The 15,607-nt window shown below is 42.2% G+C and overlaps 2 protein-coding genes across 3 annotated transcripts; both read left to right on the top strand.

Annotated features, from left to right (window-relative positions):
- The first annotated feature begins 2,668 nt into the window (after positions 1-2,668).
- otulina (OTU deubiquitinase with linear linkage specificity a) lies at positions 2,669-4,306 on the top strand. The gene is made up of 3 exons (XM_020087338.2): positions 2,669-2,884; positions 2,962-3,083; positions 3,699-4,306. Exons 1-3 carry the CDS (start codon positions 2,771-2,773, stop codon positions 4,126-4,128), a joined length of 666 nt encoding a protein of 221 aa, XP_019942897.2. The 5' UTR covers positions 2,669-2,770; the 3' UTR covers positions 4,129-4,306.
- Positions 4,307-5,003: 697 nt separating this feature from the next.
- LOC109629843 (enolase-phosphatase E1-like) lies at positions 5,004-15,605 on the top strand. Of its 2 annotated transcripts, XR_011238944.1 has the most exons (12): positions 5,004-5,364; positions 5,878-6,217; positions 7,049-7,696; positions 8,795-8,983; positions 9,317-9,649; positions 10,515-10,600; positions 10,740-10,846; positions 10,951-11,094; positions 11,757-11,888; positions 12,840-12,890; positions 13,349-13,618; positions 14,037-15,605. XR_011238944.1 is itself a non-coding variant. In XM_020087806.2 (11 exons), the coding sequence occupies exons 2-11, from the start codon at positions 6,069-6,071 to the stop codon at positions 14,244-14,246; spliced, it is 2,268 nt and encodes a 755-aa protein (XP_019943365.2). In that variant the 5' UTR covers positions 5,004-5,364; positions 5,878-6,068; the 3' UTR covers positions 14,247-15,605. The 2 variants fall into 2 exon arrangements, 1 of the variants encoding a protein (XP_019943365.2); XM_020087806.2 differs by lacking the exon at positions 12,840-12,890.
- The last annotated feature ends 2 nt before the right edge of the window (positions 15,606-15,607 follow it).

Raw genomic sequence — 15,607 nt, 5'->3', positions numbered from 1 at the left:
TCACCGCAGCTCTGAGAGCCGCCGGAAAATAACCGGCCCTGCCCTCCATCATCCTCTCATCCCGCTGACCTCTGTGTACGCCATAGTATACTTACAGCACATACAGAGAGAGGGAGCGCAGGAAAGGGGTGGAGCGGGGGGGAGAAAAGAGAATGATTGCATATCTGAAGGCATCAGGAGAGCAGATATGGATGTTAGAGGAGTGACATGGTCGGACACATCTTGGCTTTCTTATTAGTGAGGACCTGCACGGACACTTTGGGCCTTTTTTACGGGGCCGTGATGAAACCCCCCTCTCGGTGCATCTGTGGAAAATGGCCGAGGGGAAATCACAGATGAGCATCACTCAAAGACAGGGAGATGTCAACAGGCCCATAATGATAGCTGATGGCCCCAGAACACTCTCCTTCTGCCTCTCAGCCTCACCTGCCCGAGTTGCACTATACTAGAAAACATAATTAGAGGTAAAACAGAGAGACGGAAGCTTTATCTCTGTGTATTCTGTAAGCAGCGCTCTTTGTTTTTATCCATCCAGGAGTCCTCTCTCTTTTTTTCTCCTCCTCAATCTCTCTTTCTCTTCATGGAAAGGAGGAGGAGGAGGAGGAGAGCTCCCTCTGTGAGATGCCAAGGTGCTCCCAGTCCATTGTGCTGCTGGCTGTCAGGTTAAATTAGGGAGTACAGGCTCCGTGAGTGTAAAAAAATCAATACTTGATGGAAGATTGCTCCCCGGAAAATCTGTTTTGATTCCAGGATTAATTCTTGACCAAAGGCTCCAGCAAAATGACATGCCATTAGCCTGAAAATGAACACATTCTGCAGTGGAAATTGGATGGAAATGTGTCAGGTGATTGCCCCGGCTGGTTGTTTTTGACTCTTTGAGCGAGCGGGGGGACTGAAGGTGTGGCTGCCGCGAATGAGGCCTCGGGGCCGACTCCATTTTCCGGAGCAGAGACAACTCCGCCGTGGCCTCGGAGTATTCTCAAGGCCATTGTTGTCCAGCGGCTGCAAATGCATTCCACCAAGGTGAAATGCATTTGCCCGCCACCCGGCCTCTCTTGTGTTTTCCATAACGCGTGGCATGAGGAATGAGAGAATCTGAAAATAAAACAGAGAGGATTTTCCCCCTCGTCTGTTCACCCAACAGAGAGAAGAGGAGAGTGAGATGCTTTATTGATGAGTGAATAATGTGTTTGTCGTGACGGTTGACGTCTCCTGTTTGAAATCTTAAACAGGAAGCTGTAAAGATGCACGGGACATTGATTTGAGCAGCCGGAGCGTTCAGGCTGCACTAAACATTTGTGTGAACGTCCAGAGTGGGAGGAAAAACACAACATGAGACATGATTTCTTAGACTCTGACATGTTTTCTGACCAGAACACGTCGGGTTCATTTAGAAGATTTCACTTCTTTTGCATGTTGTTCATCTAAAACACGGATGTTTTCATGAAGCACATGATGAAATGTGTGTTTGTGGATTGTAATTTAAAATATTGGGTGATTGATTTGTATTTGCTCAGATGAAAATCACTAAATCCAATCGGAAAATAATTTTAGCCTCAGTTTTAATTGTAGCATTTCCTGAGAATATGAATCAAGTCCATTTTAGTTTTTTTCTGATTTGCTTTTGATCCATCTGAGATCAGATGAATTACCGAGAATCCCATCATTACAAGTTGCAATAATTAAATAGGCACAAAAACACTGACATTTTATTTCACACTATTTTGAGAGGCCATGAGAACCTTTCTCAACCTACAGAATAAAGATGGATTCTGTCATTTCATTTATCTAAACCTCTCAGCATCATGACTTTCAAAGAACTTTGTATTTACAGACAACAAGAGATGGAGGCTACAATGGAATGATTTGTGTTTTAGAAATGCTGATATTATTAATTTTATCATCATCATCATCATCATCATCATTATTATCATCATTATTATTATTATTATTATATTCGCAGAGTTGAATCCTGCAGTGAACCTCTGTGGACCAGTTTTACAGTGAGGCTTTGGCGCCACCCCCTGGATGAAAAATGCTATTACTTTTTATAATTATTATTTCCTGGTCCACCGCTAGATGGCGGTGTATGGCAGCGTTCAGCTTCTCGTTCAACACCAACACCATAGAAGAAGTGTGGAGAAGTACACCCCAAAAACCAAATTAATATAGTTTAAATAATCTATTTTAACTTTACATTTTCCAGACAAAAAAACCTGTTACGAATGCTAAAGAAAGTTTTAACTGATGATGACTATTTCGTTTTAATTAAATACAGTTAAGTTGATCAAATTGCACATATCAAACAATTTGAAAAAAGAAATAGAGCAAGCGCTAACCCTAAACCTGAAACGTACAAACATCAAGACACTGAAATCATGAGAAATAATAACGCACATTGTGCACAAATGAAATTGCATAAAATAATAATTAAAATAAATGAATAAATACTTCAAATTAAATGATTAATCGTAGTAGTAAGTTCTCTTTTAGTTGCAGTACAGGTCCACAGGAGTTTCGGGTTGTTCATGATCAGGTCACTCTGAATGTCTTTTAAATTAATATTATTATTAATAATAAAAAGTTAATACCGAACACAGTGTTTTCTCTTGTGATTTAGTTTTCAGGTGGATCTTCTGTTGATGTCGCGGAGTGATGGCGTCACCAGATCAGCTGACACGCTGCGGCAGACGCTCACATGGTCTCGTCGCTCAGTTTCCGCAGAAACAACATGAAGCGTCGCTGAGTCTCGCTGACCGAGAGGCTGAAGATGTCCTGGCTGAAAGCTGCGGCCCTCAGCGCCGAGGACGTGTTCGACGAACATGGCGACGAGTTGAATCTCCAGAGCAAAGAGTGGAGCTCCAACATGAAGAAACGAGTCAAGGTAAAGTTTCCACCTGCTCCTCGTCCGTCACAGATCCCGGCGCATGTGCTCATCTGTGTTTGCTGCTCCCCGGTCAGGATGGGTATGTGGACGGGGTCGACGCCGGAGAGGAGGCAGCGCTTCAGCTCGGATTCAACCAGGGATTCAAGGAAGGAGCCGCTCGGACTGTGGCCGTGGGTCGTCTCAAAGGAATCATCAGGTAATAATCGACCATATCGATCAACCTCTGCAGAACCTGAGTGAGTTTGATGTCATCACACGAAGAAAAGAAGCAAACTGACTCTTTAGGAGCAACTGGAAACAGTCATTTATTTTTAAAGATTGAATCAACAAGATGATTAAACAGGAGAGTAAATCACAAATAATTCAAATAAAGGCTGAATAATACAAAGTAAAATAATAGTGGGAAGATCAGAAACATACAATTGGTTTGTGTCTTTTGTTTAAACATCATCTTATCGTGTGGTTTATTATTTGACTTGTTTTATCTGCACTCTTCTGTGTGAGTGTGTTGCAGTTGTTCAGTTTATGAATATTAAGAACTGTGAATTATCTTGTCTATTTATTTAAACATAATAAGATATTTTAATGGAAAGTTATTTTGAAGTGTTTGTTAAATCTTTCCATGTTGAACTTTTTAAAAAGTCTCATGTTCTCCTGTAAATATTTCAGCCTCTTTCTCTCACAGAAACATCGTGAGTGTTTTTTTTGTTCGGACCATTATTGAAGTGTCTCTTCTGTCCAGCTCACGTGGGGCCCAGTCACTTCTCTGTTATTGTTTATGACGCTGCTGCCTCTTTGTGTCTCATCGCAGTGCTATATGGTGCTGGTGCCAGATCGAGCATCCGGACACCCCCGTCCCAGCCCGTGTGACTGAGCTCCTGCAGCGGGTGTCACAGCACGAAGACAAAATCACAGAGGGCATCAGGAAGGCCCTGGAGAATCCTCCCCCCAGCGTGAGCGACGTCTCTGAGAGCATGGAGGATCTGGAGGTTAAGCAGGCAGATCCCAGCTGCTGTGGGGACGAGGGGTGCGGAGAGGAGACGGAATGCTGCAGCAGAGTGGACAAAATGGACCAGGACGTTCCTCAGCAGCCACAGAAGCTCTGCTCTGGGTCTGCTGGCTGCTCGTCCTGCTCCGATGAAGGACTGAGCCTCCTCCTGCAGAGCTGCATGGACGTAGTGTCGGAGCTGGGACTCCCGCAGGAGCTGCTCAGTCACATCCAGGAGCTGAAGAACATGTAGTGAAGCTCAGGGACCAAACTCAAAGGAGGACGATACTTGAACTATAAACTTTGTAAAAAAAAAAGTGTAAATTTCTTACACTGCAATTAAATACTTTTGTTGTATATAATTTAAAATACATATTTTCATTAAAATATTTGCAGAATGTTTGAAATTAAAAATGATTTGATATAAAGTACTGTGTTTCTGATCTCACACTTATTTTGTATATTTCCCCTTTTTATTATTGGTGATAGATATTTAGCCACTCATTTGCTGTGATATGTTGAAAAGTGTTTTGAGCTTTTTCTTTTAGAGTCTACAACAAAACTGGAAAACAACAGATTTTCCATCTTTGTTGTCAGACAAAATAATAAGTCATATTAGGGCTGAGTGAAATAGACAAAAACAAATATCCTTATCTAAAACAGAATAAAGCACCATTTTAAAGATAATCACTGGTTTGAACAGACACTTTGACTCGATCACAGCTTTAGAATATATTGAAACAATACAATGTCCTGTATTTGGGAAGTTCTTGAAGTCTGCTGCTCGTCAGTGGAGACTGAAAGCACTGAACTACAGGTTCAGCTTCAGCATGTTTGTGGGCCTCCTGGCAACATTACGGGTGTTTTCGGTATTTGCAGCTTGGTTCGGTATTTGAATATGTGTTGTGACTTTTTGCAGCGCACGAGTCGTCAAATTGATGAAGTTATTTTATTAATTTGCACATGTTTTAGATTTAGTTTTTTATTTCCTAGTTGCATGTATTTTCTCAAACATTTACATAGTTTTTCTACTTGAACGTGTTTCTTTTATTTGCATGTGTTTGTATTTTATTTGCATGTGTTTGTATTTTGTGATTTCTTTCTGTCTCCGTGTGTTTGCTTTCTTCGCAGCCTCTCGGCCACCGTAGCTCCACGCTCGGCGCACACGCACCGCGCTGACGTCATGACGCGGCTCGGACGGAGCCGTGACCCCGCTGCTCGGGCTGAAGCGTCGCAGATGTTCCGCAGCTGAATCTCCGCAGTTTGACGGAATGTGGCGCAGCGGCCTTTAGCGGAGCAGCAGCAGCAGCAGCGGCAGCAGGGGACCGCGGAGCCTGCGGAGCTCCTCTGGAGGTTTCACCGGAGTTATCACCGGAGCGGCGGGTCGCTCCTCCGCTGTTTGTGTTTAGCTTCAGCGCAGCTAGCAGGCGAGCTAACTTGAGCTCGAGCTCCAGCTAACGGAGAGAAACCGAAACCACACGAGTCCGAGGTTTGTTTCGTGTCACAGCTGCCACTTCTCCATTCTGACAAGAACCGTGTGAAGCTACGTTTAAGATCCGTGTCACTCATCTGACATCTCACTGTGAATCTCAATTTTAGCCTTGTTACCACAGCAACCTGTTTTTATCAGTACACCGTCACGTGCTGTGTGTGTATTGGTGTAATCCAATGTTCTGATCATGTGTTTACTCGCTGATTAAAAAGTCTTAAACACAACATCACATATTTACTTTGTCTTTAAAGGTGCAGTGTGTAGAATTTAGTGATATCTAGTGTTGAAGTGTCATGTTGCAGCTGAACCCCCCCCCCCCCACCATCTCCTTCTAACATGATAAGAAACTGTGGTAGACTTTAATTGTCATAAAAACTCAATGGATAATCGGTCAGATTAGTCATAAATGAAAAAACACCCAGAGCCAGGTCATAGAGTTTTCTGTTACATCTCATGCTAAGTGTATCAGTAATTCACTTATTCATTCATGTTGTACATTTGTGCCTTTAGGTATCAGCCTTCTAACGGCACCTACATATGGTCACTTCCTGGCTTTAGCAGCAGCTTGACCCCCCTCACCATGGACTCCTGAAATCCTCAGGTTTTAGCGACTCGTCCGGTCGCTCTGCGCTTGTTTTGGACCCGAGGTCACTGTTCAGCCTACATCCTGACTGACTTCCCGAGCGAGAGGGAACGATCAGATGGGGAACTGCTGCTGTCACACTCAGAGTCCCTGTGGCAGCGTGGAGGAAAGAAGTGTTTTACTGAAAAATGATTCAAAGGCCACGATGCCCGCTGGTGGAACGGTCGTGGAGGGCACTTGTGGTCCCAATGAAGACGATGACATGAGGTGAGATAAGTGTTGTTACTTTGTGGTTTGGTTACTTACTGAGCTGTAAACAGATACACATGATTTCCACAACTGAATGAATATGTCCTGCAGGCCCGACCCAGGGGCCACCACCCACCTGAGTATTCCGTTCATTTTCCTATTGTGAACGGGTCTGACCCGAACAATCTCCTGCTGCGTTCTTCATAACTCTGGAAATGTTGAGGAGAAAAATCCAACTTTGTTTCAGAGAGGGTGGGAGTCAGTAAAATGATCTGAGCTCACTGTGTGACTGGATTTGATACAAGAGGCAAAGATCGTTTAAGTTTCCACCACTGACATCATAGCACACTTGACTAGTAGAACTGACTCAGCAAAGGAAAAGCTGATGAAAGACATTCATCAGAGACACTGAAATGTTTACTAAGACAGTTTGTCTTCTCTGTCTGTTGATGTAATGGATTAAAATGTTGGTTTGTAGGAAGAAGACAAATATTAGATGACAAACATGCTTAAAGCTTTAGGGAGGGAATATGATAGCTTAGATTTCCCCATAAGTTTTCTGTGTATGTTGTGCTACGTGAACAGAGTAGAGCACAGAACACTGAGGTCTTAAATTGGACGAGGGGGTTTCCAGAGGTGGTGAAAGGTTTCAGAATGAGTAAACAAGGATTTCTCACTCTGATGAAAGTTCCCCCCCACCCACAGTAACAAAAGTACCCTGAAACTGGTAACTCACCTATCTGCAAAGGGTTTCTGAACTTCCTTTTTACTCTTAAGTTATTCTAATATCACTTTAGATTTTGCTGCACTATCTGATATTCCTCCTCTTCTCTGTGTTCTGCCACTCAGGATAACCCATGACGAGGCTGATATAAAGGTGGAGGAGAAGCCTGAGCTCGTGCAGGTGAAGCAAAGTCCTAAGAACGGATTGACGGAGCCCAATAACACTCAGGAGAACGGACCCTTGAACACAGAGAGCCTCCAGACAGCAACTCCTTCCACTATATGCAAAGGGTCTAAACTCGAAGAAAACTCCACAAGAGCACAAGCTGAAGATTTGAAGGAACCTTCAGATGATGGCGAACAAGATGAACTTCTGAAAAGCACTTTAAACTCCCAGCAGAAGGTTCACACTGCAACTGAGTGGGAGGTTTTTACGGAAACAAATGCGGTGCCAGAAGAAGAAAATCCAGCCTCTGTGCAGGACAAAGCCCCAGATGGTGTTTTACTAACAGCCCAGTCAGCCAGCCCTGAAAAACCTCCACTGCCTCCTGAAACGACCTCAACCACTGAGCACGTTACGATGCGCACTTCTCACCAAGATGAGGAAGAAACAGGCTCCAAGGTTATGTTTGACGAAGCTGTAAACGAGCCATCGGGGGAGTTTTCCACAAATAGTGAAGTGTCTGTGCCAAACACTGAGCCGGCAGCTGCAGCTGGTCAGGTGATGTCCGTCCCTGTGGTCAGTCAGGAGGCCGATGGAGAGGCTCCCAGCTGGTGAGTCACATGACAGTATAAACTCTTTATGTATAAACTAAGTATGTGTATAAATGTATAAATTCACTACCAAGTATAGTGTTCACATGTCCTTCCTAGTTCTTTGTTGTATTTTTCACCTTTTGGATGAATTTCATCTAGATTAAAAATATAACCATATGAAGCCAATTACCATTTGATTAATTTATTTGAAAAAAGTATGTAAAAAAAAAAACAGTATAATAAAACTAGTATAATTTCTGTCCTGACCAAGACTCTACAACCAGAAACAAAATGTTTAGTTCACTATCATATGTGACCAAGGGACATATCAAATCCTCATATTTGAGAAGAAAACTGTAGATATTTGACATTTTTGCTTAAAAAAACTCAACTTTTTTTGGAATTGATAAACCGCCCCACGCAGCTGAAAGGCTAGAAGGTTTATTACACAGATTTTTTTATTTGGTCTTTACTTTTGTGTTTAAAATAACTTCTTTGTTCATCTTTGTTCCAGGTTTCATAGAAATCAGTTCAGTAGTTTTTGCTAAATCCTGCCGACAAACAAACAGGATTGAAAATATAACCTCAGGGGAGGTAAATAAAGTTCAAACTCAGCTCAAAGTTCAGGCCAGGTAAATTCTCATTGCTTCATTTCAAAAAGTCCCGAGCCAAAAACACCAGAAACCACTCAACCTGTAAACAAGTGATTATTTTTAGCAGAATATTTATATGGAGGAATAATTGAGGCCTTCTGGCTGTTTTTGCACATGCAATATTTTTACCACATGTCTGAGTCGGATTGGTCAACATTCAGTATATCGTGCTTCTCTTGACAGATTGCTGTATCAGGGTCACTGTCCCTTTAGTCCTTACCCTTTTTTATATCTATGGTTATATTAGATCCTCGAGAGCAGAGCTGCAAAATCAAGTGATTGAGACTGTTTTATGACAGTTACAGGATTTTAACCAACTTGATTTGTGAAGTACTTAAAACGGAAAAACTCCTGCGACCAGTTCTAAAAATGGTTTATCTGCTGATGTACTGTGTCGCATTACATGTACACAGAAGCCTTTGTGCAGTCACTGATGCATTTCTATCTTTCGCCCTGTGTCCAGTGATGTGAAGGAGGATTCAGAAGATGGCGGTTCTTCAGTGTTAAAGCAGGTCGGTCCTGAAGCGATAGAAAGCCACCATGTTTCTGAGTCCTCCCTTGGATCGGGATGTGACCGCAGCAGCGAAGAGCGAGATTCTGCCAAGTTCATCAGGGAGTCAGAAACCGCAGCTCCGGCAGACGCCACCGAGAGGTCAGTCGGTTCAGAGTCAGTGAAATCAAAACAAGACACTTGTTTGTCTTGTGTGGATATCTGTTGGTTCTCATTGTGACCACTGGGGGGTGTCGAGCAACCACAGCTTGTATTGGTGAAGTCATCCTGTGTATGGAATGAAAATTCTTCAGTTTTTCTCACTTTCTTCTTTTCTTTTTCTTGAAATATTTGTGTAATTTAAAATCTCTCAACATAAAATGTAACTCAAGTGGCACAGTGTAATTCTGTTGTAATATGAGTTTCAAATATTAGTGAAGTTAAATATTAATGTATGTAAAGCAGGAAAAGTAACAGAAATGTGTCACTGTCCAGCTCGAAGTCCGATCAGAGTGTCAGACCAGACTCTGAGTGTTTGGATACGAGCCTGAAGGATGTTTCTTCCTCGGAGAACGACAAACAAGATACTGGGGAGGAAACAATGCTAAAAGAGCAGGATAAAGATGGAGATGTTCCCCAAACGAAGGAGGATGATGTGATGGAGGAGGAGAATGCTCCCTCTGAGACTCCGGCTGGGAAGGATTCTGAGATGCAGGAGGTAACCGGAAAAGAGGAGCAGCTGGCAGGAAGTGCAGCCGCTGATGTCGAGGTTGAAGTTGAAACAGTCACGGAGAAGGAAGAGTCTGCCGAAGCTCACCTGCAGAACAGGTCTGTAAAGATCATTTCTGGTTGCGTCATAGTCCTGACTTTAATTTCACACGTAATGTGCTGTCCATTTTACAGTTGAATGACTAAGTTAGAGTGATAACGCATAAGACACAACACAGAGAGTGGCTGTTGTTAATCTTTTACTTTGAAAGATCTCACATTCTTTCCCAGAGACGGAGATGTGTTATTAACGTCTGTTTATTCAACACTGGGACATCACACAGTAGCAACCAATAATCTACAGTTTTCCAGAGAGTTGGGACACAGTCACTCATACATGAAGCGAATATCATGGGTCAAACTTTTGTCTGTCTTAAACCCTCTGTCCTGTCTGAAGCCTCTTGGTTTCTACTGAATCTATAACATGGGTCACAAATATATATAGTTCCTTTTATTATTTGTAAAACGTTTTTTTTAGAGCACCAGAAATTTTGTATGTAGGATTGAATCAAAGAAACTAAACTACACATGTTTATTGCAACTGAGGAATCGGTCACAGTGTGAAATCTGACAGTTGAGGTCTACGGCACAGAGGCATAAGTTGCATCATGCTGCGCCCACAGGGGAAATACTCACATATAAAGACAAACACTGTCAAGATACTTTGTTTAAGGTGTTTTCCCCTACAAAAGCAGTAACTACGCTTCACTACATTACACTCATAACTGAGTTGAGAGTGGAAAACCAGACAATACTCGATACATTACCTCTAATCCACCTACAACAAATTCAGCTGGACACGGTAGAAACTTTAAATGTATTTTTTTTTTTTTACTTCCACTGTTTCGTAGTTTCTGCACTTTGCCTTAGTAGGGCCGTATTGAGGTTGTGAACTTCAGTCACATGTTGCTTTTTCCCTTTTTAGTGAAGAAGACCTGTACAGAGGAGCGGAGGAACTCTCAGTGTCTCAACATAACAAACCAGGACCAACATCTGTGTTTGAAACTACACGTCAGTACCTTCAAATCAACCTCATTTAACTGCATCAAGGATTAGAAACAACGGCACCTTTGTTTTGTCACATAGGACCCACACAGTGCTCCCTTTGTTCCATCCATCACGTCTTCTTACCCTTCTCTTTCTCTCACAGTTTTAAAGGTCGAGGACAGATGCAGTTTGGCCCCGGCCTTGGACATTCTGTCGTACAGTGAGAGGGAGTGGAAAGGAAATACTGCCAAAAGTGCTCTCATCAGAAAGGTTGCTGCCTGTATCTCTTAGGAAGATGTGTTCTCAGATTAAAGCCATTTTTTTAATGTTTTCACGTAAATGACTTCCTGTGGTGTCCATGTCTGCTGCTGCAGGGTTATAAAGAGATGTCCCAGAGGTTCAGCAGCTTGAGGAGAGTGAGAGGGGACAACTACTGTGCACTCAGAGCCACGCTGTTCCAGGTTCTGTCCCACAGCACCCAGCTACCTGCCTGGCTGCAGGAGGACGACGCTACAATGGTAAATCCTCACCTTTACGAGAACGCATCAGTTGACCAGTAGTTAAAGCTGCATTCCTACAAGGTTGACAGAATGTGGAGAGTGAGAGAAACACTCAATGGTCAAACTTGGGAGCGCTCATAGATTATTGTAGTTATACAAGAAATAACGCCTGAATTTGCTTATTTTGTGGTTTTAGGTATTTGTAGCTGAATTAATTTTACCAGGTGAAACTGAAATAAACAAACAGTTCATATGAAGCTTCTATAAAATGTTTGATACTCAGGATTTAAAGTCTGGATGATTACGTCAATGCTTCCTGAGCAAAACCATAACAGTCAGATGAGACGTGAGGTTATATGTCGTTGTCTGTGAAACAAACAAATCCTGTGGGTGTGTTTAAGATTATAGAGAACTGTGAAGATTTCCCTCATGTTTGTGATGCAACACTATTTTAAAATCTCCTGTAGTCTGAGCCCAGGTTGAGAAATTCCTCATAACTAAGAAAAAGATGCATCTACTAATTATAGGATACTTTTTTTTTTTTTAGAAGGAGCAAACCAAAAAACATTCCATATGACTGAACACTTTGTCTAACATCTGTGTTTTAATAACTTTATTGCTTCAGCCGCTGTTTATTCAGCTGATTTTTACAACTTACCACTAATGTATTTTGTTTCCAGCTGCCGGAGCATCTAGAGGCACAGGAAGGTCTCATAAGTCACTGGACGTTTCCTGACGAATGCCTGCAGGGAGACGGAACAGGAGACGTCACCCAGCAGCTCAAAAGCTACATGGAGCTTCTCCGAAATAAGGTAGTGGATCTGCTCGCAAACTCACGTATGGTGAGAAAGTGTTTTTAAGACACGGAGCGAGAAAACCACTGCACTATTTCAAGGCCTTCCATGTACAGTGAGAGTATTGATATTCATCAGCAGGGCTTTGGGAAGTGATTGCTTCCACATGTTAGAGGAAGGGCAGTTTTCTAAATGCTGCACGGCTCCTCATGACTTTTTTTTCTGTGTCATTAACAGACCTTTTTATACTCTAAAGGATTTGCAGGGAAAGACAAACCCTCAACCTCAAAGGCGTAGTTTCAACTGTTAAAACCGCAGTCGGTGCTCTTTACTCCAACAGTTTGAGGCCCGTGCTGAATTTATAGTCGCCTGCTGCCACTGGCAGCTTTAGAGGAGCTGGTGTTTACAGCACACTTTTTCCTCTTTTTCAAAGTCTGTGGTGTAATGAGAGGAAGCTGTGTGCTGCTGGTTCTGTGTCTGACAGTATGGATCATTTATATAGTTGCACTTAATGTGTACACGGGAAATGGGGGAAAAACACATGCAGCAGCCCTTTTGGATTTTTAGGTGATTTTTGAAAACTGATGTTTGAAAAAATCTTTTAAAGCCCCTTTTCTTCAGGAACTAAAGCCAACAACTGCTCTCCTCTTTTTCACATTCAATTTTCACTTCATCCAAAGAATTAGCTTAGTTTAAAATAATTTATATAAAAATGTTTGCATCCACGGAAACTTGATTAAACTAGAGTAGAGCACAGACCTTTGTCAAGACCAAACAATCCCACACATCTTCAGCACTTATACTACAGAAATAAAACCAAAAAGATCTCAACACCATAAATAAGGGATTTTGTTTTATATCAGAATTCTTAAATTATTTCCTGAGTAATTGAGGAAAATGAACGTGCATCTTGTTTGCAGTGTTGAGGAAAGTAATTTAAAAGTTGCCTGGATCTGCCCCTTTCACCAGAACCGTGTACCTCTCCGACACTCATCTCTCCAGAAAGTTTGCTGCAAATAGGTTCAGTACCTTTTGATTAATCCTGCTGTAATCCCCTGGTTCACCTCCTGGCTGGACAGACCACTTTCTGCATGTCACTCCCCTCCTCTTCCTTCCTTTTTTAGACAAAAAAAGAATAATTCTCTGCCCTTCACTTAAGACTGTTTAATCCACCCCTCCAAGAGAATGTGGTTTTAAATCACCTTTTTCTCTCGTACAACAATCTGGACAGATACTGATGGGGCTACAGCTTCAACATCTTTCACTGTTGTACGATTAGTTTATTTCGGTAATTGAATAAGTACTCAGACTCACAGGATCTAAAATATCGTCTTCAAATTGCTTATCTCATCTAATGATTGTACTGTGACATTAAAGCTCAAATGGCAGCAAATCCTCACACTTGAAAATCCATAAACAGCTAAAGTTCCATGATTACTCATCAAAACAGCCTGATTAATGCCATTGATTTCTTCCAGTGGCAGGCAGCCGTGGACTGTTCCTCCGCTGCAGAGCGGCATCAGCTGTGCGAGCGAGTGTTCAAGGGTGGCGAGGAAGAGCTCGGGCTGCTGGAGGCGCTCAAGCTGCTGATGCTGGGCAGAGCGGTGGAGCTGCACGGCTGCATGCATGCCACCGGAGAGGTTCCGCTCTTCTGCTGGCTGCTGTTCGCACGCGACTCATCCGACTGCCCACGCTCCTTCCTCTCCAACCACCTCAGTCACGTGGGCCTCAGTGCCGGGCTGGAGCAGGTAAATCCACCAGGGCTGTTTCATTTGTTAATCACTCAACCATCACAGTTAAAGATTTTACTGGTTACAGTAAAACTCCTGTAATATTTTTACATGAATCTTTTATGATTAACAACTCTTGCAGTAAATGTTTGCTAAATACAGTTGTCACGCTCAGGGAAAAAACTAAACCAGCCATCAATGTGCAATGTCATGAGACTGGATGTGTAACATTCTCGGAATATGATGGCTGAACTTGTCAGCACTTGCACTGCCTTCTGTTTTTGAGCTGCAATGTTTCTGCATCATGAGATTTGTGAGGAGGTTTCTGCAAGGATGTGATTTTCCACAAAGAAACCCCACCCCATAAACATCATGTGTGTGAGCCTCTGATTAAACACTGCGTTGTTGGAAGTAACCGTGCAATTATCCCCTGCAGGTGGAGATGTTCTTGCTGGGCTACGCCTTGCATTGCACCATTCAAGTTTACAGACTTTACAAGGCCGACACAGAGGAGTTTGTCACCTACTACCCGGACGACCACAAGGACGACTGGCCTTCTGTGTGCCTCGTCACCGAGGACGACCGCCACTACAACGTCCCAGTGATAGAAGCTGCAGAGCTACACGAGGAGCTCGACTCGAGCTGACTCCGCTGCAGAACAAAAATCTCCTGCCATAAAAATAAAACACTCCTCAGGTTGTTCAAGATGAATAGATTTACACCAATTATAAGGATAGTTCAACATTTTAGGGAAGATGCTCATTTGTCTTTCTGCTCAGATATCTGATGAGAAGATGAATCTCTCCTGCAGGGTTTCTGATCCAACAGCCCGATATTCTGATACTGGTTTATCGGCCAATATCTATTTAATAAAAGAATTGGCAATGACTCTTAAGATGTCGTTACTAAACTCTTAGGACAAAGAGATGTAATTGATATTTTACAGTTTAACCTTAAACTTTATAAAAACTGTAAATAAGAAGAAAATACAACCAAATATATAGAACTTGACTGTTTCCAGTCTTTATGCTAAGATGAGCTAATAAGCTGCTGGCTGTTTGTTCAAATGTACAGAAACAAGTTGTACCGGTCTTCTCATCTATCTCTGTAAGAAAGCAAATAAGCTTATATCCTAAAACGTTGGAACGATTCCTTCAAAAAAAAATATGCTGATCGAGACCCTGTACAAGTTGTGGTTTACACACATTTGTACACACTGTACTGTAAACAGTTTTCTATTTGGGTACATGTACATAAGTAAATGTGTATCTAATAATGTAGGGAACATTTCATTTGAGTTTTTGAAAGAGAAAATGCACTTTTTTTCTGAGCAGGCTTTTAGGTTTGATCATTTTCTCTTTTAAAATCCTGATCAAAATACAGTTGAGTAGCCGACAGCACCAAATCACCAGATGTTTGGTGTTTACACTGGAATTTGGGCACTTCAATTTGTGTGTTTATTTATTCTTCTTCATTTTGTAGTAAAAATGCTTTTTAAATGATGTATGACAGTCAGAAGTGAAATGGCTGAATTAGAAAGAGGAGTTTGATGATTTATCAGGTTTGCACTAGATGGTATTTAGGGGACTCTGAAGATTGATCAGCCTCTGTGTCAGAGGTGATGTGTGTGTGTACGTCTGCGAGTGTGTGTGTGTGTCAGTGTCAAACTTGATGTGTAACATGCTGCCTTTAACCAAGCTGTTCTGAAGGGACAAGAAAAAAATGTGCCAATGTTGCTTCAGACACTGGCAACAGTCCAAACCACCAGCCACTGGATTTAGTAGACAAGGCTCGCTTGGTCCTCCATGTTGCCTTAGAAATAATGCACAATAAGAATGAATGTTGGATGTTAGTGATGACGTGAGGCCATTTCCGTGCCCTGGTCTCAGAGCAGGTGATGAGTCAACAGTACAACAGTGATTATGCCATTTTGCAGGAACGATCTTGCACTGTTAGACTTTTGGATGGCATTTAAAAATAAAATGGAAGTACAATTTTTGTAAAAGT

Source organism: Paralichthys olivaceus, chromosome 17, assembly GCF_024713975.1.
Source record: "Paralichthys olivaceus isolate ysfri-2021 chromosome 17, ASM2471397v2, whole genome shotgun sequence".
Lineage (NCBI taxonomy): Eukaryota > Metazoa > Chordata > Actinopteri > Pleuronectiformes > Paralichthyidae > Paralichthys > Paralichthys olivaceus.
The sequence above is the reverse complement of the archived record's forward strand: the minus strand, read 5'-3'. Positions and strand labels throughout refer to the sequence as shown.

Coding starts and splice junctions, on each gene's coding strand:
- otulina (XM_020087338.2), top strand. CDS start 2,771: ATGTCCTGGCTGAAAGCTGCGGCCCTCAGCGCCGAGGACGTGTTCGAC. Junction 2,885..2,961: donor ACATGAAGAAACGAGTCAAG/GTAAAGTTTCCA, acceptor CTCCCCGGTCAG/GATGGGTATGTGGACGGGGT. Junction 3,084..3,698: donor CGTCTCAAAGGAATCATCAG/GTAATAATCGAC, acceptor GTCTCATCGCAG/TGCTATATGGTGCTGGTGCC.
- LOC109629843 (XM_020087806.2), top strand. CDS start 6,069: ATGGGGAACTGCTGCTGTCACACTCAGAGTCCCTGTGGCAGCGTGGAG. Junction 11,889..13,348: donor TGGAGCTTCTCCGAAATAAG/GTAGTGGATCTG, acceptor GATTTCTTCCAG/TGGCAGGCAGCCGTGGACTG. Junction 13,619..14,036: donor TCAGTGCCGGGCTGGAGCAG/GTAAATCCACCA, acceptor TATCCCCTGCAG/GTGGAGATGTTCTTGCTGGG.